Source organism: Grampus griseus (genome assembly GCF_964374135.1).
Source record: "Grampus griseus genome assembly, chromosome: X".
Lineage (NCBI taxonomy): Eukaryota > Metazoa > Chordata > Mammalia > Artiodactyla > Delphinidae > Grampus > Grampus griseus.
In genome coordinates this window covers 102904462-102929148 of record NC_138999.1, presented here as the reverse complement: position 1 = coordinate 102929148, position 24687 = coordinate 102904462, and the positions used below count along the sequence as shown (strand labels likewise).

Here is a 24687-nt window from a genome sequence, read left to right as displayed (position 1 = left end):
CCAAGTAGGGTGACCCTTTCCAGAGAAAGGGCCTGCAAACAGCCAGAAGGTTAGTGGAGACAGTGAGCACCTGGGTGTAGGGGAGGGAGGTGGGGAGGCGAGAGGGGTGGAAAGCAGCCTGGTCTCTTTCATTTCAGATGTTACAATTAGTGCTCCCCTATTTCTTTTCCCCAAGCCAGTAGGTGGCAAATGAAGTACCTTATCTCTAGTTGGATCTTCCTGCCAGAAGTGGTGGAGAGATGCTGGGTGGAAGTGGAGGAGGGAAGATCACGTATTTGTGTCTCCCTGGGTTGGTTGGGCTGCCCCTGCTGATGTGTACCAGCAGTCTCTGGCTGCCCCACCCTCTACAGGCAGTACCCATTCAAGTCCAGGGCATTAATATGAAGATAGAGCATTATAACACTGTGTCAGTAATGTAAGACAGTGCCCTGTCCTTAAAGCATAATGTCGTTTAAAATGCAGTATGTAGTAGGCTGCGACTTAATTGGAAAGGATGCTTTGGACCATTCGGGATGCTACAGAACATTTGGCATGGCCATTAAAAACTGTTCTCTAGAGCCCAGGAAACTAATTGCAAATGCTTAGGTAATGCACAGCTGATGGAAAGAAGATTTCCCCTTAAGATGATTCCATGGTATATGTACAGGGATGTTTATTGCACTATTGCTTGTAGCTATGAAAAACTGAAACTAAATTAAATGTCCAACCATGGGGATTTGGCTAAATAAGTCTGAAACATTCCCACGACAGAATGTTATGCAGTTGCTAAAAAAATGAGGTAAACCTATATATACTGATATGGAAACATGCCCATGAAATAATATTGGGTTTTTTAAAAAGTAAGTTGAAAAATAATATTTATAGTTTGGTTCCATTTTTGTTCACTACCTATGTGTGTAGTTCCCTGTGTGTGTATGCATATACTTGTTATATATGCATAGCAAAAGTGGAAAAGTCTAGGAAAATACACACCAAACTTTTAATAGAGTTTACCTCTGAAGAGTGAGATTGGGGAGGGAAAGAATTTCACTTTTTAATTTATACACTTCTGTATTGTTCGAAATTTAGGTGCATATCTCACGCTGGCTGTTTGTTAAAGGAAGGCAGACTTTATTGAGCAACTGCTTCCTCGTTATAGCAGGATCTGGGTTCCTAGCAGAGCTGAGAGGAAGGCATGGAGTTAGGGGCATTTCACCTTCAACAGAACTTCCTACAGGACCATCTGAGCTGCAGTGCTGTATTTCTTTTAAACAGCAAAACACTAAAATACAACCTTACTAATGGTACCCTAATAAACAAAGCTGCTCATTTGATCCCTCTCTATATTCTATCTTTCCCTCAAGTTACAGCCACCTCACCCTACCCCAGGCAGAGTTCCTTTTATCTTCCCAGGCAGGTCAGTTTCCCAGAAAGCTGTTCCTTTCAGGCAATCCACAGAGTAGACAGCCCCCTACCGGTGTAATTTCAGGGGCATAGAAAGAGCTGGACCAGAAGAAGTACTTGCCACCTGCCAGCATCAACAAGCTTTAATCACACAATGAAAGAGAAGTACAGATTCCCTTTAGAGAGGTGACACCTTGCCTGAAACTTGTACTCAGGCAAGGAAGACTGAAAGCAGAGCCGTGCGTTTGTGTGTGTATGTGTGTGTGTGTGTGTGTGTGTGTGAGTGTGAGAGAGAGAGAGAGAGAGAGAGAGAGAAGAACCAGAGTAAGTGAGCCCTGAGTGGCCCCAAGCACACACCGCAGGGAGGATAGAGTACAATTATGAAACATTCACCTGTTTGTTTAATTTGTTTATAAAATAGCATTTGGAGGGTTTGGGGGGCTAATGTGAATAATAATACATTCTCACTGGATATATTTGAAAGGTACAGAAAAGTATAAAAAGAAGGTAGTCGCCTATATTTCCACCTCCCAGAGGTAACTACAGTGAATGTTTATGACTTTCCTTCTAGGCATTTTTCTGTGCATGTGTATGCAATTTTAAACAAAATTAGGATCACACTATACATGCAGTTCTTAACCTACATATTTGCTCATTATTATGGATATTTCTATGTCCTTCATATTTGAAAACCCAATTTTAATAGCTGTATAATATGTGCATCATATGGCTGTGGTATCATCTGGTTAATCATTCCCCTAAATTTGGGCGTTTCAGGGTTTTTTTCCCCAATTTTTCTCTTTATTATAAATAACATTGCCATGGTCATCCTTGCACATAAATCTTAGTCCAGATTTCTCTTTCCTTAGTAGAGGTTCCCAGAAGTGGAAATACTGGGTCACAGAGTGTAAACATTTTTAAAGGCTCTGTGGAGCAGTTTGAACTGGGAGCAAATCTATTGCTTCCCAGAAACTACTGAACACAGAAATCCTCTCCAGTCAAACCTGCAAAAAGCAGTTGGACATACACGCCCCTGCCCGCGACAATGCCACATCTAATTAGGTGTTTAATGAATGTTTTTTGATGGGGATAAAGGAAAAGGATGTACTGAGCTCTGTAATTAATTAGAGGAAAGAAACAAGGCAGTTACAGCTTCACTGAATCCTATTCGACGATCCCCACCAACCACCATCTCTGGCAGGTAAACCCGGGCATCCAAACGGTGAAACCCACCAAATGATCTCCCAACCCATTCCTGTGGGTTTGAGGCCACTCAACATCATCTCCTGCCCTTTTTTCCTGATTGTAAAGCAGTACGTATGGTGAATTTTTCTGTATGGATTTTTTTCCTTCAATAAATAGTTTACAGTATAAAATATGTTAATTTTATCACTGATCTCGCTCTAACCTTAACATTTTGTGATTATTAACCTGTCACATTTATTCTAAAATTCAAAAAAGCATGATCTAGCCTTTTTGAATATCCAGATTTCCCTAGTGTATTATTTCTGCATGCATTATTGTTCTCTGTTTTATGCCTTCAAATTAGGAAAATGTGAAATTCTGTGGGGAAAAAAACACTGATTTTAAAAAGAAACTACTTTCTGTAGGAAGAAACAGGTTGTTTGTTCTTCAGAACTTTCCTATCAAGAACTTACTAGAAGTATGTATACCTGTATCATTTTTTATGCTTTTGGTAATGTTTCCAAACCACGTACTTTGAAATCACAATCATTTCTTTATATTCATTTTCATATAATTCTCTTGCTATTCTTCATCACACATTAGTGATCAGAAGCGAGATGTAATTTCCATTTCCTGCCCATAAGAGCTAAGTAGGTATTGTAATACAAGTTGAAGGGGGTTTTATTGTGCAAGGATGAACTACTGTTGGGTTTGACTGATTGAAGATGAACTTTGATGTGGCATATTGGAACGCTACTAAATGCAACTTACAATGCCTAACAAAAAATATATTATTTTATTATTGAGAAAATTTACTTTTTAAAAGGAGTATTTAACTCTCAAAACAAACAAAAGGAAAAGTATACATGGAGAACAAAACCAGGAAAGATGCACTCCAATCCGTAAATTGTTGTTATCTCTGGGGAGTAGAATTGTGGGGAGAGGGTAATTTGCTGCATCATGCATCTCTGCAGTTTGGAGAATATTTACAGTGTCATGTTTTATTTCAGTAATCAGAAAAAAGCAATGGATAAAAATTGCCATATATTTAACAAGTATTTAAGTCCCTACTGTGTACCAGGCATAATTAAGTGATCACTATAGAAAGTTTGAAAGCTGCATAAAAAAGAAGACTTTGGGTATGTGCAACAGAGAGAAAGCAACTGAGCAGTTGACAGTTTCTAAGGTACTTGTGGACTGCCCTCCACCTCTGGCTCCTAGATCTGTGGTTCCCACTGGATGCCTAGCGCCCAGCTGAACTCCAAGCTGGCTTCTTGACTGGCCCTTCCGGTCGCTGACTGTAACCAGGTGTGTCTTAAGTGCTAAAACATCTCTTTTGCAAGGTAAAGCCTAGAGGGTGCGAGGCCCCAGGTACTTTCACATGCTGATGGTGGGAATGTACTTTGCTACAAATATTTTGGAGGACAATTTGGCAATATCTATTAAAAACCTTAAATATGTTCGGATGATAAAAATCAGAATACTGGTTACATCTAGGAGGGTTATTGGCTGGGAAGGGGCTCAAGGGAGCCATCTGGGATGTTGGGAAGGTTCAACATCTTGATCTGGGTGATGGTTACAGGAATATAGTTATGTAGAAGCTCATCGATATGTACACGTAAGGCCTGTGCACTTTACTTATGTTGATTAAAATGTTTTAATTGGGAAATATATTTGAAACGTTTGAACCAACAAGTCCACGGTAACGTCGTATCCTATGGAAATAAGGATGCAAATATTTAGTTCATTGTGTTATTTATAATGGTGAAAAATTAGAAACCTCTAAAATATCCCATACCAGGGAATGATAAATAAATGATGTTCCATCCGTTTAAAATCATGTTATCAAAAATTTTGTATCGGTATTGGAAAACACTTATTTATGATATAGTGTTTGGTAACTGAAGCAGGTCACAGAATAGGAAGAAAACAATAACAAGTAAAGACAAGTACCAGCTTTATTCCCTGATGCTGTGGCGATTTTCCTGGTACTCAAAAAAAATGCCCAGCTGACGATGGGAACTAGTCAAGCTTCGTGGGCAAAATAACACCACCAACCATGATTCTCCTCTGATTCAGCTGTTTGTGGTGCAGGCACTGGGTACTAGGCATTGACCTAAGGTAACCTGGTGGGCACAACTCCAGTCTCAATTAGGGATGTTTGGACTCTTTCAGGTTCTCCATTATTCTGAAGCTCCTTTCTATACTTGATCAACTCAAGTCTGCAGCTGAGAGGTAGGTGGTGGTAACCACCGTGGAGAGGGAATGGTTAGGATGTAAATAGGTATGTGTGTGTACACGTGTCTGTGCATTTGTGAATACTTGTGCAGCCACTATTTCAAATATGCATGAATGCATGTATGTTTGTGTACACATGTAGATATGATCCCTCTAGTTTGCATCCCCATATTTGGAATCAGGAAGGTACTATGGTATTTTAAGCAGTCAAACTGATCATCAAAATAAGGGCGTGATGAAGTGCTATGACTATTCCCAGGGCGAACGTATTAGAGGCAGAGCGCCATCTGGCATTTTTCTAGTGGTCTGAAGGCTTCTGGGGAGCGCGCTCATCATTGGTTTGAAGAAGACGGAGAGAAGCAGGCTGCAGCCCCATTGGCAAACGTTTCCTCATGCTATAAAACAGTTTGCAACCTAGGGCAACACTGTATGCTTGATTAAGCTTGCAATGAAAAGGATTTATTTTAAGCCATTTTAATAATTTCTTTTTTATCAGAAGCTAACCAAGCAGTTTTATAGTAGCCTTCATTAGCATGAAAGACCCGTTTCTTCATCTAGGTGGCTTGACTATTGGTAAATTTTACTATGAGCTAATTTATGTATAAAACCCACAAGTGTTCTGACATGAAGGAAATCAGAATAGAGCCCATGAAAATTCGCCTCTTGCGTTTTAATTGTCCATCTCATTCAGAGTTAAAATAAACTTTCTTTTGGAGGAAGGGGGGTCTCTGTGCCAGGCTCAGTTGAAATGTGCTGTGGTTTTTTATCCCCAAGTTCCCCTTCTAGTTCCTCCCCTTATCCCAGATCCTCTGACCAAACAAGCACAGCATCTCTGGGGAGAAGACTGCTACTACTCTCTGAGCTGCCGCAGCTGCTGCTATTGCCACTGCTACTGGTCTCAAAGTCATTTTTAACTTGACTGAGAGCCTGCTGTGTTCCAAGTCCCATACGGTACCCCAAGAGACAGTAAGAAGGAAATATACAGTATGCAGTTCTTTGAAATAGTTAGCTCCTCTAGTATTTTTTAAAATAGTGTTTCATTTTCACGCCAGATTCAGGAATATGGATGTTGCAAAAAGCAAGGCTCACCTCCATTAAGGGCACCTCCCCAGTTTACGGCTTTGATTATAAAGGTCAGATTACATACGCTTTCTGTGTCAATTATCCCGTAACGTGCTTCTCTCTAAAGTGAAAAGTCCTCATTCTACGCATCGAAACCAGCATAGTAACAAGTTTCTATTTGGCTTCTTTAGGGATCTCTAGCTGTCTCGTTGCTATTGGGGGGCCCAAATCCCCGAAGAAGGTGTGAAGGTGTCTTTTGCAGCCTGTATAAAAACCTCTTCAAGGCTACTTTCACAGAAACAAAATCAGTTAATTATGAAGTACTCCTGAGAAATCAGTGCTGGTTGCAGGAGGTCTTCGCATTAAATATATGAGATATTTAGACTGGGGGAAGGAAGAGACTAGTAAACAGAACTGGAGACACACATGGCAAGAGTGTACATATGGGGTTTCTCTCTGCCTTTGTGGAGTTTATGGAGACTCTGATACATAAGCCAAACATGCTTAAGACACACACCCCTACAATAGTGGGCATCTTGTCTCTATCTAGGGCATGTATCACAGATTTCTAAACTGCATCTATAGTGTACAGCTGCTAATAATACCTGACATGGCCTTCAGCGTGGCCCCTGGGGTGCCCTGAGTTCTTTACAAAGGGCTTCCTTTTCAACCTTCAGGAAGCTTCTTTTCTTCCTTTGGAAGATGGGAAAGGGCAAGGGCCCTTGGTTCCATTTCCTGGATAAGGAAATGAAGCTTCGCAGTAGATTAGCAAGCCAGAGCTGGAAAGAACCAAGTACTCTCCTTCATCCCATCGACTCTCAGGAGTGTTTTATACTTGATTTGGGGATGTTTTGAGGGTGCACATGGAGAGAGGGTTGCAGCAGTCATCAGGGGGAGATGGTTGGAAGGAGACCTGGCAAGCAGAACTTGGGACCTCTCACTGGGGCAGAATGAGTGCCTTCAAACAGGTGAATTCCCTGCGATGCCAGGCCCACAGGGTTGAGTTTCCACAAGGAGCTGGAGCCCACTGCTCTCCCCTTCCTCACCTTCCTCCTCCCTTGGCCACCAGCCAGATATCTTGGGGCACTCCAAGGAGGCCTCATCCTGTTCAGCCCTTTTGGGGACATCAGAACCACCCTCTAGGCCAACAACGTAGTGATTCCAGCCCAATAGCCTAATGGGGTCTGGGAGGATGGGTTGGGGAAGGACTTGGTTGTTCTCCAAGATCAGGAACATTCCTACCACATCCCCAGTTTCCCTTAGCAATGCACAGTGGGTCTGTCAGCCATGACTTTCTCACTCTTTCCAAGGCTACTTGTGTTTTCATCCTATTTCACCTCTTGGGGCTAATGACTTCCTCAGGTTTTCAATATACTAGATAGAGTAGCGTTTCTCTACTAGCTGCCGTAGCAGGAAGAGCACTGAGCTGGGAGTCCAACAGATCTAGGTTCAAATCCCACCCCTGTCACGTACTAGCTGAGTGAGTACAGGAAATTTTCATCCCTTCTCTGAGACTCAGTTTCTTCAACTGTAAAATGGGGTTATCGATACCTCTTCTTCCTGCCTTGCATGGCTGCTGTGAGGAGAAAATGAGATCCTTAACATAAAAGCACCTTGAACAAAAGCACAAACTCGGGTGCTGATGCAGAGTCATATTTGCTTTAGCTGAATCTCCTTCTAGCTCTTAGGGGGCTATTGGTTCTAGAATTCTCAGATCTGGTGAATAAGGCTGTGTTCCCTTGCTCCATCTCTGCATAATTTTATACACTCTAGTCACATCCCTTCCCAGCCTTCATCTTTCTAGACTAAAGAGTCTGCATTTGTTTAATCTATCTTCATATGGCAGCCCCCTCCACCCTCCCCCATCCTCTTGATTATAGAGTGGCCCTTCTCTGGATCATCTCCAGCTCCATTATGTCATTCTGGAAGCACTAAGACCAAACCTGCACAAATGTGTGTGTGTCTGTGTGTGTGTCTGTGTGTGTGTTCTCAGCTCTGAACCTCTTACTCTGCCCCCTCCCCAATTATAAATCCTAGAACAGGGTGCTTGCCCAAGACCCTCTCTCCAAACTACAGAGAAGACCGGTCGGCCCCAGGTTGTAGCCTCCCCCTCTTTCTCTACGCAGTCCTGGCCCCAAGGGGCTAAAACGGCTCCCTGTCTGGCTTGGGAGGCTGGGAGGTGGATAACTAGGATGGGGGGGCCGAGGGGGAGGGAGGAGGGGGGTCTTGCGCAAGCGCACGTCGCTGCTCGGACCGCCAATGCTGCTGCCTCCCGGAGCAGAGGGAGGCAGGAGAGGAGGGAGGGAGAAGAGGGGAAGGGAGGAGGAGGCGGCACTTGGGCTGCAGCTCGCAACCAGAGGCAGTCTCTCTCAGCTCTCGGGAGGGACGGGGAGCGCAGCCGCGGAGTAGGATGCTCTGCGGGGCGCCCTGAGCCTGGGGCGCGTGAAGCAGCTTCGGGGGCCGGGGCCACAGGGCAGCTTTCACCATGCATCAGTCCCTGACTCAGCAGCGGTCCAGCGACATGTCCCTGCCGGATTCCATGGGTAAGTCTAGCCGCCCTGCCTAGGGGCGGCGGCGGCAAGGGGTGAGTGCGCTGCCCCCTGGACTGCGAGCGCCCCGGCTGCCCCGAGAGCCAGGGAGCGGGAAGCGGGGCGAGGGAGGGGGGTCCGCGCGCCCCAGCGTCAGGGTCCCGGACCCGAGCCCCAGGGGAGCGGCCCGGCGGAGGCGGGGACGACGCGCGGAGATGCGAGCGCCCAGCTTGCGTCGGAGTATCCCTGCCCCGGAGTGCGGGTGTGTGCGTGTTTGTGTGCGTGTGCCGACAGTCTTGCAGCCGGTGGTAAATCCCAGCTGTCTGGAGATCAAAACACTTCCCTGCAACCTGCGCCTTCGCTTTCCATTAGACGCTCCCTCTTTGCAAAGTCCCCGTCACTTCTAAGAGCTCACGACTAACGAGAATTAGAAGAAGCAGGGTCCTCGCCCCCTCCCAACTCTGTCGAAGCTGCCCTGAAATTCAGAGCTGCGGTGGGGGAGGCCTGACTTGCACCTCGCTGATGGGGGGGTTTGCGCAACCCTGGGGGATGGGCGGCGGGGGGTGGGGAGAAGAAAAGGGGGGCTGGCAGGAGGGGAATTCCTGAGGAATCACTCAAGACCGCCCAGCCCTGCCGTCTGCAGCGGCAGGATCAACATTCCTTGAATTCGATTCCTATTTTGCTCCAAATGCCCGGAATTGTGCGTGAGTGTGAAAAAAGAGGGGGGACGACGAGTGAGAGCGCGAGAAAGAAAGCGAGCGCGAACCCGCGCGTCTTCTGAAGTCGCGCTTTTCCTCTCAGGGTGGAAGGGAGAGGGAGGGGGGGGAACCCACTAGCCTGATTTGGTTCAACACCTTTCCTCATGAAAAGTGGGGGACAGCTGCCTCCAGGCACCAACCTGGCTGCCCCTAGAAGCTGCTTTTTGGTAGTTACAAACAAACAAAAACCCCAGTCCCACTCAGCGGTTAGGCACCTTCCCAAGTACTATGATTTCACTGGGCGGAGAAATTAATTTGGAGCCCAGGAGAGCGGGAGGGGATTGTCAAACCATGATCCCACCTAACCTTAAAATTCGCCTCGGATACACTTTAACCAAATCGAACTCTCTCTTTCCAACATACTTTACATTCTGCAAAATCCCTCCGTCCCGAATTCTTGCCATACAGTCGGCTCAGGTCTTCTCCGAAGAATTTGCGGGAACATCGAGGGGAGGGGGCGGGGAGGTGGCTGAAACCCCTACGTGAGCTCCCTACTGCCTGCAAAAGACCTCGTCTCAACAGAAGTCGTTCACCGGAGGGGCCCCAGAAAGTGTTATCTCCTGGATGGTGGAAAGATCCGTATTTCCAGTGGTTTTGCATATTCAGTATAAGAATTTGCTCTTTTTTTATTTTTAAGGGCGTAGTTATTTGCAACGTGGTACAAATGAGGCCAAGGACTCGGGTCCGAATCCAGAACCCAGCAGTACCAGCCCCCCCAGCTCTCTCTCCCCAACACACGCGCACACACACACACACACACACGCACACACGCGCACAAGCACACGCACACAGAATGCACTCCTCACCTTGGCCAGCTGTGGCGCCAACGCAGCCCTGGCTCCCCGACGCCAGGCCAGTGCGCGAGGGAGGGCTGGGTGGAAGAATGCGAGGTTTCGGCCGCGTGCATCCCCGCAGTGGGCCACAACCGCCTGCAAACCCGGCCGCCCGCGCCCGCCCGTCTACCCGTGCGGGAGTGGGCAGGTTAGGGACCCCGGGCGTAGAGCGTTGCTCCTTGGCACCCTGCTCTGTGGGTTGGGGAACGAGATGAAGAGAGCTCTTTCTTGGGCTCCCAGGGGCCCTCAGCCAATCATGCGTTTCCCGAAAGATCTGCGCAACAAGAAGATGAGTGGGTTTCGCCCAGCCCAGACTCGACACTGAGGGGAAAGAATCAGAGATCCCGTATGGACGCGCGAGCCCTCTCCACGCAGCCCGCTTCGTAAAGTGCGCAGACCGAGGGCACTAGCAAATTCCCCAGTCGAGTGGTAACCCTGGGTTTCCAGAGTTTGGACAGGGGAGTCTCCCCGGAGTTCCCTGGCGCTGGTCCCGCACAGCCCGGGCCTGAAACAGCGTCTAGGCTACTTAGGAGCTACGCCCACTTAACTCAGCCCTGGCAATGCCTCCTTCCCTTGCATGGGGGGGAAGGGAAGTGGAGGTGGGTGGGTTTAGTATTTCAGCCTCCAAGGGCAGCATTTCTGAGGGGATTCCCTCTACTGGCAGGACACAACCGCAGCCAAAACAATAAAATATAAAACACACGGACACACACTGCACCAAGGTGCCTGCACTCTACTCTTGCTGGCTGGCTGGGGCGGAGCAGGCGCGTGGCTGGTAATTTGACTCCGGCGCCCCTTCATCCCCTCCCAGCTACCCCCATCTCCCTTTTGGCAACACCGCCCCCAGGCGCTAAGGCACCTCTACTACAGCGGGACTCTCCTTCCCTTGCAAATAACATATTTGTGATTCACCGGTGGCCTTGGATGTCTCCGGTCAAAGAATTGCCCAAAGGGGGGATTTCAGCACCTTTAAGGAAATGTTTGGGAGACTGGCAGAGCCTTGAGGCTCTTGTGTGGGCAGCCACCTGTTTCCACCGATGCTCAAGGCTGGGACTTCTGGGAGCCTCCCTGTATGGCAAAGCTGACTCAGGTAAGCAAATCCGAATCGGTTCAAAGATCAGCCCGAAGAATTAGCCAGTCAGCAACAACATAGTGCACAGGACAGGATACTGGGCCTCCATCCTTGCTGCACTCTGACGGAGATTACACACCCTATAATCAAGGGGTGGAATCAAGAACAGGTACTAGGTGAAAAAACAAGTGAGCAGAGACAATCATCCTACCTTCTGGCAACCCACACCTTGGTTCCCGTCAGATACGTAATCCTGGAACTGGTGGACATCATATGGGTGGTGGACCAGACCCACAATTACAACTGTACTTGTAGCAGTTATAATTAATATACTTACTGAGTGACGTATCTAGGAACTCAGGGACATGAAATAATGAGTGATTAGAGTGAGCTTGATCAAGAAAAACTTCTCGGAGGAGGTGAATTTTGAGAAGGTTTCAGAAGAAGGGAGGGACTCAGATTCAAAGACCGCAGTGCAGGTGGGGCTCTGACCAGGGAGGGGACTCGGAGGAGGGAGAAGCTGGCTGTACTGGGAAGGGTGGAGACAGCAAATAATTGGGCCCTTCTAGAGCAGAGCATCCTGGTCGTCACGAATCTGGGGTGGAGGAGGGGCACTGCAGAGAGGGAGGGCTGCAGTAGTTCTGCAGGGAGGCTGCTGGGGGCGGAGGGGGGCAGGCAGTGCCAGTAATGGGATTCAGACTCTCCCACTGCTGTTGGTTGCAGGGCTGGTTGTTTTTGTCTAAACAGAGAGATACTGGGCGCCAAGTAGACAGGCTAGTGAGAGCCACTGGGGTTGCGACACTAGTTGGCCAGAAAGCTTTTAGATCTGGGGAGCCCTTGGGTGTACCCTATTTTAAAAAACCAATTCTATGAGCGTAGCCCATATTTATTCTCACAGTTCCCCCCTACAGCCTTTTTGATTAGAAAGGAAGCTATTCTGAGATGTTGACTTTTGTTTATTCAACAAGTATTGACTGCTCACTAGGTATCAGACACTGTGATGGGCACTGTTTTCACATACCTGCTGCTTTATTGAAATACCTTATGGTGTCTGAGGGTTTTTTTATATGTTGATTTACTAAACAAAATCGGAATAAGATGTTCCTGTGTTTACGGGAACATCTAAGGCAGGCCCCAAATTGTACCCTAATAAGAACAGAACTCTACTTCTCCCTTCTTAAATAGAACAACAGCCAGGAAAATGTCCTAAGTAGACACAAAGAGCTGCTTTTTTCCTTTAGAGGACAGGTGCGTCTTGCTCTAAGTAGATGTGACTTTTCAGTCAAATTGACACTAAAGATAAATGGAAGGGATGATTCTTCACTTTTCAAAGGGTTTCACCCTGGGGTTCCTTAAAATGGTCAACTCCCCAAGTGCAGCTAGAAGTAATTTCATTTTACACAATTTTAGTCCTTATAAGTGTAAAATAAGGGGTGACTTGGGGGAGGATGTGAGGGGACAGAGAATAGATATTCAACCTAGTGATGGGAGAGTTTTCTTAGGAATTTTATCCCAAACTAATCCTGTCTGGAGGCAAGGCCCCTGTGGAGCTGTAGGATCTCTGCCTGGGTTTCTCAACTGACTGGATTTTCAATTCAGGTTCCAAAGCAGGAAAAAAAAATAGATTTTTCAAATGACACCATGTGGTTTGCTGAGTCACTTTTCTGACCTGGCTCCTGTTCTTTTAAGAGTTAGAGTGATATTTGCAAAGGAGACCCAAGAGCTGTGAATAAGATCAAAAGCCAGTTGGCCGGGAAGGAGCAGGCGAGTGATACTCCGAATTTAGAAAGACTGTATACACACACACCCCCACATCTAGTCTCTAAGGTGACATGTTTCCCCTGTGAGGTGTTGAGACACTTTGGTGTGCCACAAAGATACCCTTGTTTCCAGATGTTCCCTCACTCTCTTTGGCCAGTTTGGGGTGGGGGGGGGGAGGGCTAAGATGGTGTAGAAATGCAGACAGGGGTGGGGGGCGATGTTGGTAAGTTTATGTTATTTAGAGCCCCTCTGTGGAGCCAACTGGCAGATTCACTGAGAACTGGCTATCATCAAATGGACTTAGGGATCCTGGTTTGGAGGCTCATTTAAGGTCCCTCGAAATCTAGAGGAGGGGTAACTAACCTTCAGATAAACAGAAGAAATAAATCCCTGCTCTTCTCCCCCCGCACCCTTCGCAGTCTGTGTCTCCCCGCTCTGCTCCTCTGTTTACCAGCAGTCAGCTCTCCATCTGCATCCCAAATAGCCCTCTCACACAAAGGGCCCTGATGTCACAGGTGTCTCCAGCGGTCCCGTTGTTTTTCCCCCTGGAGGCTGGACTCAGGCCCCCCAGGAGAGGAGCCTCGTTTCCCAACTCACTTTACCTCTCCTCCCAGGGTGCGATATGGCGCTTTAGTCTGTGGGTGCCTCCAAACGCTCAAGCCACTTCTACATTTCGATGTAAAATGGTCTTGGAATAGTACCGTATTAGAAATGACCCTGATGAGTCACGGCCCTCACTTTCGAGGCTGACGTCAGGGGAGAGACCGCCAGCCCCTCCCACCTCCCTTGGAGCCTTGGGCAGGGACCGCACTGGGGGAGACGAGACGGATGGTGGGGCTCACCCAGGGTGGCACTTCTGACGCTCTTCTTCCCTCGAGGAGGGGGCATCTGCTGGGGGCTGCAGAGCCAGCCACAATGCCTCCCTCTCAGCACCATCAGGCCTCCTGGGTCTCCCTGGTTTTCTCGCCTCCCTCCCCCTTCCTTCATCCCCTCTCCCCTCCCTCCCAGTGGTGCAGTCTGGGCGGCTTCAAAGGCAGCTGCTTCCTGAGGCTGCAGCGAGGCCTCCCAGAATGGCGGGGTCCTGCGATCAGTCCCAAGTGGCCTCTTTAGGCCCATAAATGACAGCCAAGCCACCTGAGTGGGCAACCCTGTCATAAGGCTCCCCACTAGAGAACTGGACTCTCACAGCAAGTCCCCCAGTTGCTTATTTTTATGAGAACTCCTAGGTGTAACTCATCCCTGGTATTTCCTGTTGAGAACCCCCTCCAGAAAAAACGCACGCAGAGTGTTGAGCAGTGCTTCATTCCTTAGAAAAAAAAATTAAATTCAAAAGCGAGTCTAGATACCATTTTTCTATCTGACTTAATAAGCCTGTTTTCGAAAAAAAATATTGGTTTGCACTATCATGTCCGATAAGCACTGAGTAGAAGAACGGGTTTCTCATCATTTGTATTTATGTCACCCTCACATAAGCCTAAACGGTGTAAGTTATAATCCTCCCCATCTACCTCCCCCGATACGTATCTTTGTGGACTAATGGCCTCCAAACACTTACTTTATTACACACATTTGTTATGTGGCAAATCTTGCCAACACACCATTTTTAAAGTTTATACATGAGGTGGCAAATGTCAGAAATAAATGGAAAAAAAATCCCAGTACCTGGCTTGGTTCTGATATTTACACTGAAAATGAAATTTCATATCTCCATCTTATGAAAAAACCCTCCTTAGTTGCATATTGGCCTGAAAATATTTTCATTTAATATCTCCACAGTACACTTTCCATCTATCATGTACCTTATAATTTGGCTTAAAAAAGAAACACTTCACTAAGTGGGTATGATACATCTTTTATCGAATGCGTTTACTTTTTATGTAACTGGTACAATTTCTTCCGTTGTTTATTTTCAAACTGGAAACATATATATATTATTGTAAACGTAACACCTGATGACTGCAAAAAACTAAAGCTCCATCTCTTCCCCATAATCCCACTCCCCAGAGATAACCCCGGTTACCAGTTGAAGTAGGAAAGGAAAACCTTCCTAGTGATTTGTTTCTGGAAGCCGAAATGAGCAATTTCAGTTTCTCTGTGTGCTTTCAGGAGCCTTTAATCGGAGGAAACGAAACTCCATCTATGTCACCGTGACTTTGCTTATCGTGTCCGTATTAATTCTCACGGTGGGCCTCGCCGCAACCACCAGGACCCAGAATGTGACTGTTGGAGGTTACTACCCGGGAGTTATTGTGAGTATCAAAGGCATAGGTAGGTCTCAGTAGCTTGCTGGCTACAGACATTTGGTTCTACTCTGATGGTTTTCAATTCTGTTTGAGTTTCTGTGTTTGCTCAGATTTCCTCTGGGCTGGTTTAGGAGAGCACTGAACTAAGACTCAGAAGAATCCCAGCGCCATCCCTAACTAGCAGTGTGATCCTGAGCAGGTCGTCTCACTCTTTAGGACTTTGGTTTTCTGGTCTAGGACATGTTACTAATGAGCAATGTTAACCTTAGGCTGAGGTCCTTTCCTCTCTGGGCATCTGCTTTCCTAGATATATAATAGGGGTCACCTGACCTTACCTGAAATCTGAGGACCCTTGCAGCTTGACGGTCTGTGACGCACAGCACTGATCTCCAAAGTCATCCTGCCCTCCTCTCAGGAAAAATATGTGGGATGCTTACTCCTCAAATATGTGTAATTATTCATTTACAAATTATATGCATATTCATAACACATACAAAAATGGAAGTTCAAAAATTAGATGAAAATGAAATACACTTTAATTTTTAATATCTTCATACTAACACTAGCTAAAATTTCAAGGAATGGTATGCACTTCGCATGAAATCTCATTAAAGATAGTGGCTGTAAGTCGTTATTTCAAATAGCTTACTAGATAATTTTGAATATTTTGTGCTTTCTTCTCAGATATGAACAGATTGTCATGAGCATCATTGTTTTTTTCATGTGATCTCACAGTGTGGCTGACAAAGAGCTCACCCTGAGAGTTCCAAGGGTCAGCTCTGTCATTTTCTCGCTGTGTTACATTATTAGGGTCATCTTCAACTCATGGTTTATCAACAGGAGTCTTTCCAAACTCCTTGTCCATTTTCTTGGGACTAGTTTAGTGAAGACTAGATAAGACTATCCGGGCACACGTGGTGGCTGCCCCACCACCAACCCTTTGCTGCTTGGAACCTGCCCTCCTCCAGAACGATAGCTCTCGCCTTGTCACCTGACATTCACACCGAGGGAGGGCGCCAGTGACAGTCTGTTCACTGAATATTTGTAACGCGTAATTTCTTTCTTATTCTTTTAGATAAACAAAAAATAGGAAACAAGAGTTCAAATCGTTTCTTTCCATACTTCAGTGGATTGTTTTACGGATCCCCGGGCTGCATGCAATCCACTCTGGAAAGCGCTGAACTCTTTGCATACAAAACCTCATTTTATATCAAATCATCATGTTGTATATGAAATGAAATGAAATATATACCATTTTGTCTGCCAATTATACCTCAATATAATTGAGGAAAAAAGAAAAGAAAAAGAAAACCAAACCAAAACCTCATTTGGATCTACACACACTGCTATCGAACCCTAAAACCTAACTCTAGAGGTTGGATCGTATTTTGAATATCAACTAAATGACTTCCCAATTGTAACTGCTAGAGAGCGGGAAGGAAGGTTAGGGTGGGTTTTTGTTGTTGTTGTTTACATTTTAGGTTATCAGGGAGGGCAGACGGCTTTGTTGCTGTTGTTTTGTTTCTTTTCTTTTTTACTCTTTTTTTGGAGTGGGGGGTGTTGGAAAGAGAAGCAAAGAAAGGGGAAGGGATTAAAGATGGATGCCTTTGACAAACCAGCGCCGGGAGTGACCAAGCCTGACGCCTGTTGCCTAGGTCACCGATTCCGCAGTCAGCCGTCTCAATAGCCCTAGCGGAGCCGGGGCCTGACACTGGGGCCCAGCTGCTGAAGGCCGCCCGCCCTTCCCGGGAAGTTCCTTCGCAGCTCTTGAGCCGAGCCGAGGGCAGGTGTCCCACAGACACCGTCTGGTGCCCTCTGCTAAGCATGTGATGTGAGAACTCACCCGGTCCACTTCCTGTGGTGAGGCAAGAAAACCAGTCATCAGCAGAATTGGGTTTTATTTTTAAACACAAGAGGGGCGGGGGACAGAGGAAGGGGGGGCTAAGATTGCATTTTGGTGGCTTGGGAAAGCAATTTATAGGGTCTACGTGACTTCGTGGGCTTCAGGTAGCTGCATTTAGTAAAAGGTTTCCGACTGATGAGCAAATGCTCAAGCCAAGATTCAGACTCTCCCTGGGTGAGAGGAAGGTATTTTCCATGTCATTTAAGAGTAGCAACTACTATTCATGAACGGTGCTTCTGAACCTTCTCTGTAGAATATCTGCCTGTGGGTGGCTGGGCTGGAATACATTAACAAAGGAAGGAGGGCGCGTGATTGTTGTTATTGGAGTACCTGACGTTCAGCTAGCACTGGAAGTTGAAGCAGTGGGGGCGTGTGTCTGTGCGTGTGCGTCTGGCTAAGAGCTAATATGGAAATCTTAATAGGAGAGCCAGCCCTAGCAGTGTGCCCTATGGTTTAATCTTAATTTTTTTTGCTTTTATAGTTCCTGTAGATTGTTTCTTTAAAATGGGTTTTAGTTATAGGAAGTGAAGGGGGGAAGACTGCAGATCGAAGAGCAGAAAAATCCATTTGAGTTGATAGGTCAGATCATGTTATAACAAATACAATAAACAACTCATACCTCTGAAACAATAAATGCCTGAGAATCCAAATTTATCCGGGACTGGGGTGCTTTCACTAATTGAATAGTTTGGTTATTAGAGAGGTATTATATAAACTCTAAGCCAGTGGTTTCCCCACCTTGGTGTGTATTTTAATAAACACCCCGAGGAGTCTAATTCAGGTGGATTGGCAACCACCTGCAGAACTAAAACACAATAAATAGAATGGATAAAGAAGATGTGGCACATATATACAATGGAATATTACTCAGCCATAAAAAGAAACGAAATTGAGTTATTTGTAATGAGGTGGATAGACCTAGAGTCTGTCATACAGAGTGAAGTAAGTCAGAAAGAGAAAGACAAATACCGTATGCAAACACATCTGTATGGAATCTTAAAAAAAAATGTTTCTGAAGAACCTAGGGGCAGGAGAGGAATAAAGACACAGACGTTGAGAATGGACTTGAGGACATGGGGAAGGGGAAGGGTAAGCTGGGACGAAGTGAGAGAGTGGCATGGACATATATACACTACTAAACGTAAAATAGATAGCTAGCGGGAAGCAGCAGCATAGCACAGGGAGATCAGCTCAGTGCTTTGTGACCACCTAGAGGGGTGGGATAGGGAGGGTAGGAGGGAGGGAGATGCGAGAGGGAAGAGAGATGGGAACATATGTATATGTATAACTGATTCACTTTGTTATAAAGCAGAAACTAGCACACCATTGTAAAGCAATTATACTCCAATAAAGATGTAAAAGAAAATACCCACAATAAACAAAGTATGCTTGCAATAAAACCAGAATGAGCAAAATGTGTCATTTTCAGATTCCACACTATCAAATTGGTCAGTTTGAATATAAAGATCATGGTATAGATTTGTGGGAAAATGTCAGGTTATTTGGAACTCTGCTGTTTTAGGACTCTGGTTAAATGTGCACATGAGAATTTAAAATTTTAAAACAAACAAATTAGGGAGCAGTTACTAGATTTAAAGACGACTTAAAGACTACTTACCATACAATTCATTTAAATATTGAGATCTCAGGCATTGAAAAATATAATCGCGTTTGCATAACTCTAAGTCATGCAAAACTTTTCTGAGCCATCTTTATTTTGCCAAACGAGATGCCCTTGTACAGTGAGGTGCATTATGATAGGGTGTTAGCTACTCTACCTGAGCTAGAATGTGGTATCATCATCCTAAGACATGTATGCAACAGGCATCTTTACAGATGTGCTCATCTGTACAGGCTAAAATGTAAAATTAAAAAAAAATTAAAACCAACACAGAAAGACAAACTGGCTTAGGATTTTTACTGTCCTCGAATGTTCAAGACATAGTCCGTTCCAGAAGCGTTCCAGTGAGCTTTCTACTCTGGAGGCCTAAAGAAAACCAAGAGCCTCGGTTGTATGAAGATGGAAAATGCAGGGGAGAGAGCCAGGTCCTTCTCTATAGCTCTCTAACCTTACATCCAGGAGAACAAGGCCTCTACATGTGTTTCCCATGCAACCCGCAAGATGGAGTTGGCCACCTGATCAGTGCTGAAAGCCTTTCACTCTAGAACCTTCTCCACCAGCTGTTATACTGCTAGGGCCCACACCAGCCTGGGTTTTCTTTTAGGAAAGAAACCAGGAGCTTCTGTCCCCTCTCCCAGGCAGGGGAAGGGGGGGGTGTCCAGTTAATTGAAAATTATATCAGAGTTGCCATGGGGTAGTAGGATACAGAGACAACAGGGATCATTCAAAACAGTCAATAGGTCAGAAACCTCTAGGCCAGCGTGGCTTCAGCTTCACATGTGAAGACTCTTGATAAATCCAAGAAAGTTTTGACTAACTTGAATGTTCAGGAAGTAGAAGGAGGTCTGGATAGTGGGATTTTGTGGTTTATTGTGAATTAGGCAGAAATTTTTTCTACCTCCTGTTGAAAATGTTTCTAAGATACAAGATCATTCTAAGATAAAGTTCCTAGCTTAGTAAGTACATTTCAGAGATGACACTTGAGCCTTGATTTACTAGATAAGACTAACCTTCATTGGCTTCCTGTTGCCTCCTTAGCATTGTCATTCAAAGCTCTCTGAAGATGCCCTTGGCCTGGTCTCCCATACCTTTCTTTTACCAAAATTGTCAATTCACAGTCCCCTGAACATGACTTGGGCTGGAACGTCCTCCCTGTGCTCTCTCTCTCTGTTTATCCAAATGCTCTGTCCTATTCCAACTTAAAGACACAGCTGGGACATTTCTCAGCTACTGGGATCCACAGTGGTGTCTACCATCTTTGAACTCCCTACCGTAGATTCCTTCCACTCATAGTTCTTGGGAAATAGTCACATTCTGCTTTGTGGGATGTTGGGCTATATTCTCATTTAGCTTTGTTTATACAGGTCCACAATCCCTTATCTGAACCCTTGGGTGAGATGTGTTTGCAACTTTAGACTGTTTTGTTTTGTTTTTAATTTCAGAAAGATAATAGACTGCATATATCATATATTATCTAACATCCCAGTGGGGTCTTGAGATATACCCCATAATCAAGCACCTTCATCTTTCTACAATAAACTGTGAATTTTTACACTAAGTAGATAAACATTATAAAATAACCTCACGTCAGTTCAAGGTCAGGTTTTGCCACCAAGTTAGTTACCAAAAACCCTTTTGGTTTTAAGAGCTTTGTTGATTTCAGTATTACAGAAAGGGATTGTGGACCCATTATCTAATTACAGCTCCTCCAGGCCGAGTCTTGTTGGTCTTGGTATCATACCCCACCCCGCTTCCTGGCCTCCATATCACAGGTGTAGCACAGTGCCTGCCACAGAGTAGATGTCCAATTAATACTTGTTGAATGATTAATCCATTTGCACCTCAGTCCCAGTGGATGGGAATAGGCATAGATTATAGGGTGCAGCCTAAAAAGAGCTCTTGAAACTGAGTTCTCATGATTTGCCTTTTTTTCTTCTACAAGTGGAGGGCAGCCAAAACAAAGCAAACTGGTTATTTGTTCGGGTAATGGGGAGTCAAGATGGAGTTCCAAAGGTCTGAACATTCCATGATTCCGGGCAGTTCTCGAGCAAGGACCACAGAGCTTACCTTTCGGAGGCCTCAGGAGAGCAAACAGTTGATTAGAAGCAGCTGCCCATTTTCAGGAAATTCTGTTGATTTTTCCTTCTTTACTTTCACCCCCTCAGCTCTTCCTCAAATAGGACTTCTCACTCCATCCTTACAGGGAACTTCTTCCCTGGGGGGCAGAGGTGAAGGTCACTATTCTGCTAACACTGGCCACAAATACAGCAAAGTGTGGCTGGAAGAACACCAGCTGTTAGGGTGTTCTTGAGGGCTCGTCCTGGCCCTGCCGTGAACTTGCTGTAAGAGGGGATGAGCCCATACAATTCTCTAGGCCTCCGTTTTGCTATCTATCAAATGGGAATGATATGAGCTCCACCGAACTCCCTAACATGACTGTGACCAAGGCAAGCGCTTCTTTAAATTCAAATGCTCTTCAAATGTAAGGTAGTTTTAGTGATACTGGTGAGTTAGTTCATAAACCTGTCATCCAGATGAATGAATTCTTCCAGCCAGGACTCAATTGATATTAGTTCCCCACATGGTGAACTCTACCTGTCTTTGACCCCATTTATCCCCTCTGTGAGATCTGAGAACGACCATGTATATGTATTTAGCAGCCTACCTTATGCAGGTCACGCTACGTACATACCTTATCTCATTTAATCCTCACAGCAGTCCTGTGTGGTCATGACCATTATGATTCCCATTTAATAGATGAGGAAAACGAAGCACAGAGTGGCTAAAGAACTAGCCCCAGGTCACACAGTTTATAAGTAGCAGAGCCAAGGATATAATACAAAATGAATTATTCTCTGCTCCTTCAGCACTTTGTTTCTACCTCGCCTGTGGTCCTTAAGCCACAGTCTGCCTCTCCCTCACTAGACTATGCACTCCTGCAGGGTAGGGGCCATGTCATCTTATTTATCTCCCAAAAGTACTCAGTGAGTGTTAGAAAATGGAATGAGTTGGAGTGGAATAGAAATAGAATGGAAGGAAAGGGGAGGGAACTGGATGAATTAACTGGTTGGCCTGGGATTTCCAGTCCCAGAGCACCTTGTCTTTCCAGCCAAAGTCTTCCACTTTCACCCCTGACAGCAGCCATCGGTTAGTGATCATTTTCAGCTGAGAATGGCAGACTCAATCCACTAATGGCAGAACTGAGAGCAAAGTGGAATCTGCTACCCCGAGCCATCATCCCAGCCGCTTAGGCAGGGAAATTGTTTTTCAGGGTTTTACACCGCCATTTCTATTCACCCTTTAATGAATGCTTTCTGTCCATAAATGAAGCAGAGATGGAAGAAGAGGTGAATAAGTGCTAACATAAATGGCAGTGGGTCAACCACAAATACAGGCTTTCAAAAAATAGTTCTTTTTTTTTTTAAGTCTAGGTTAAGGTGCTTGCTGATTTCTAAAGTACTTCCTGCGTTTGATTAGCGTGTCTGATGCATCAGAAATCGCTATTTCAAACCTTTATTTTGTAATTCGTGCATCAGGATAGAAGGTCTCTTTTCAAAGAAAAGATAAAGATCAGAATATAATGCGTGCTTTTCACCATTATCCATCTCTTACTGACTCACCGGTCACATGCTAGGTAATGGATATTGAAATTGAAATAAGCAGCCTCTGAAAAGCTATGGTTGACTTTTACTTTTAGCTCCTGGGCACACGAGTTTCTTTTTAGGTGTGATTCATATCTACGAGGAAAAATTGGCAAATGGTGGGAGAAATACTTTTCTTACTCATACTGTATTTGTGTAACAGCTGCACGGGTTTAGCATCTGTACCCCGGGTATTTTCTGTTATCCTGAATTGTATCCCAGGGGTGGAACGACCGTGCGGTCAGGCTAACCATCTTCCCACGTGCTATCTGTGCCATGTTGCTTTGCAGCTCGGCTTTGGATCATTCCTTGGAATCATCGGATCAAACCTCGTGGAGAACAAACGGCAAATGGTAAGTTTTCATCGTTATAGAATCAAATTCTTCACCTGAAAAAGCTCAACATTTCTGTGGATAAGTGACACATTTCTTAAGGTTGCCCAAATTGGGCCACAAAAGAAACAGCTACTTTACTTTTCTCCTAAGCCTCCGGGGAACTTGTTTTAAAGTGACCCTGTGGTATGGGACTTGTTCTCACCCTGCCTGATGTTCCCTCAGTGGCCCAGCTAGTCTCCTTAAGTCACAGGGATGGAATAATCTGGATCTTGCCTTTTGCTTTTCTCCTCCTTCGCAAAGGAGTGTGCCAGCCTATCCAGTCAGGCCAGTTGTCCTCGCATCGGATGCCTTTGCGTCTTCGATTCCTGCTGCTGCAGCCCTGGCTCACTGGCGACCCTCACACCTTCCTCTCTGATGCATAATCTTGGAGAGGAGTTTTCGCAGAGGGTTCCTGCCTTTTAGGAGATTCCAATCTAGGGGACTTTAATTAACAGAACAAATATATTTAGGGCGTAAGAAGACGAAATGAAATTACGAAGCCAACCTCAAGTATTCCCATTACCCATACATAGTTCAAAGCTAAGTATGTGTAACGTTGAGAGGAAGGGTACGCATATAACAGGAGGTAAAACTCACAAAGTTCTATGTCCGAATGGGGGCCCGCAAGGGCAGACTGTTGTATTTTCTTGCTTCAGCCTGAGAAGGCTTCCTAGAGGGCAAGAGAAGACGGTACAGACCGAATTGCAAGCATATTGCAGTTTTATGGGCTTGTAAATCAAGATGCCTGGTGAGTTGTCAGATGGTGGACTGATTAGGCTTCCCCGTACAAGTCACTGTGGCATCTAGACTGATGCTAGGGTCTATTCAACAGCAAGTTTAATCAGATAACGTAATAGCTCCAGGGACAGGGAACTCTAACCGTGTGTTCTCCCCCCAGCAATGTAGGGAATCACCCTCAGAGGGGTTCTAATAGTTCTCTTCTTCCATTTCACCTGGGCTCTCCGCTGCCAGTTGTGTTTGCCCTTTGGGTTTAAATTATTCAAAATGACAGGGGAGTTCTAATTGTAGAGCTGATCATAGCATAGCTGATAATGCCAATTTCATGACATCTTTCATCCATTATTTACCAACTCTCGGTAGTGCTGTGAAGCGAGATTTATGGGGCGACGTTTCTGAACAACTCCCAAAGGAGATCAGTATTACCTTCTAGCCTGTGAGATGGGAGGACCTTAGGGTGGCCTTGACTGTGATTTCCTCCTTCTCCCTGGGGAGCAGCTTAATGCCATGCTATTTCTCTACTTTAGCCCCCAAACACCTCAAAGAGGGTGTTTTGAGGGTCAACACGGGCAGATGGCGGGCTTAGGCAGTACCTATCCCTGCCCCTGGTTACGCCTTGAAACACCTACCCCCACGTTGGGTTGTGGTATCGCCCTTGTAATGGAAGACAAATTACTAGGAAAATTTCTGTTATCTAACACGATCAGAGAATAGGGCAGTCTGCTTCCAGCAAACATTTCTCTTACTTGAACTTTTTTGTATGTACCACACAGAGTTGATCAATTTCAGAGACTTCAACCCTTGTAAAATGTCTTTGACACCTAAGCCATAATAAGTTGAGTGTTCTCTTTCTTCAGTGATGCAGGGCCATGTAGGGTTGCGCAGGGCCTCAGAATCATCCCTTCTTCATCATTGCCCACCATGAGGGGTTGGGAAGAACACTAGACTAGGAGTTGGTGGGCACAGGCTCTTCCATAGACTGGATAGTGACCTTGGACACACCACTTCCCCTCTCTGAGCCTCCAATTCCACAATAAATAAAATAGGGGGTGGGACTTCATGATGTCAAAGGTCCAACATTTTTCTGAGTCTGAGAATGGAAGAGCCATGCAGTCTAGTTCCTCAGCCTTCTCTTCCTTGGGCACTCATAGACTCCTGGAGTGAATTTCTTAGCTTGCCCTGAAAGTGTAAGAAGTGCTTCAATGGCCCCTTCTCCGCGTCGCCCTCCCCCGCTCCCACTCGTGCTGCGTGACTGAAAAGGGCATTCACTCTTCACACGGGCTGGCAGGCCAGAGTTCTGCTTTGGCTGGCGGTGTCTTGGGGATCGCCTTGTCTCCAGAAGCAGCA

At 45.6% G+C, this 24687-nt stretch overlaps 1 protein-coding gene across 1 annotated transcript in view; it reads left to right on the top strand.

Moving 5' to 3' along the window:
• The first annotated feature begins 8253 nt into the window (after positions 1-8253).
• TMEM255A (transmembrane protein 255A) overlaps positions 8254-24687 on the top strand; it is a 46248-nt gene continuing 29814 nt past the window's right edge. Inside the window, exons 1-3 of the mRNA XM_082681832.1 lie at positions 8254-8411; positions 14927-15069; positions 22519-22581. Coding sequence (XP_082537958.1) covers positions 8354-8411; positions 14927-15069; positions 22519-22581 — 264 coding nt within the window. The 5' untranslated portion in view covers positions 8254-8353. The remainder of the gene's footprint in view (positions 8412-14926; positions 15070-22518; positions 22582-24687) is intronic.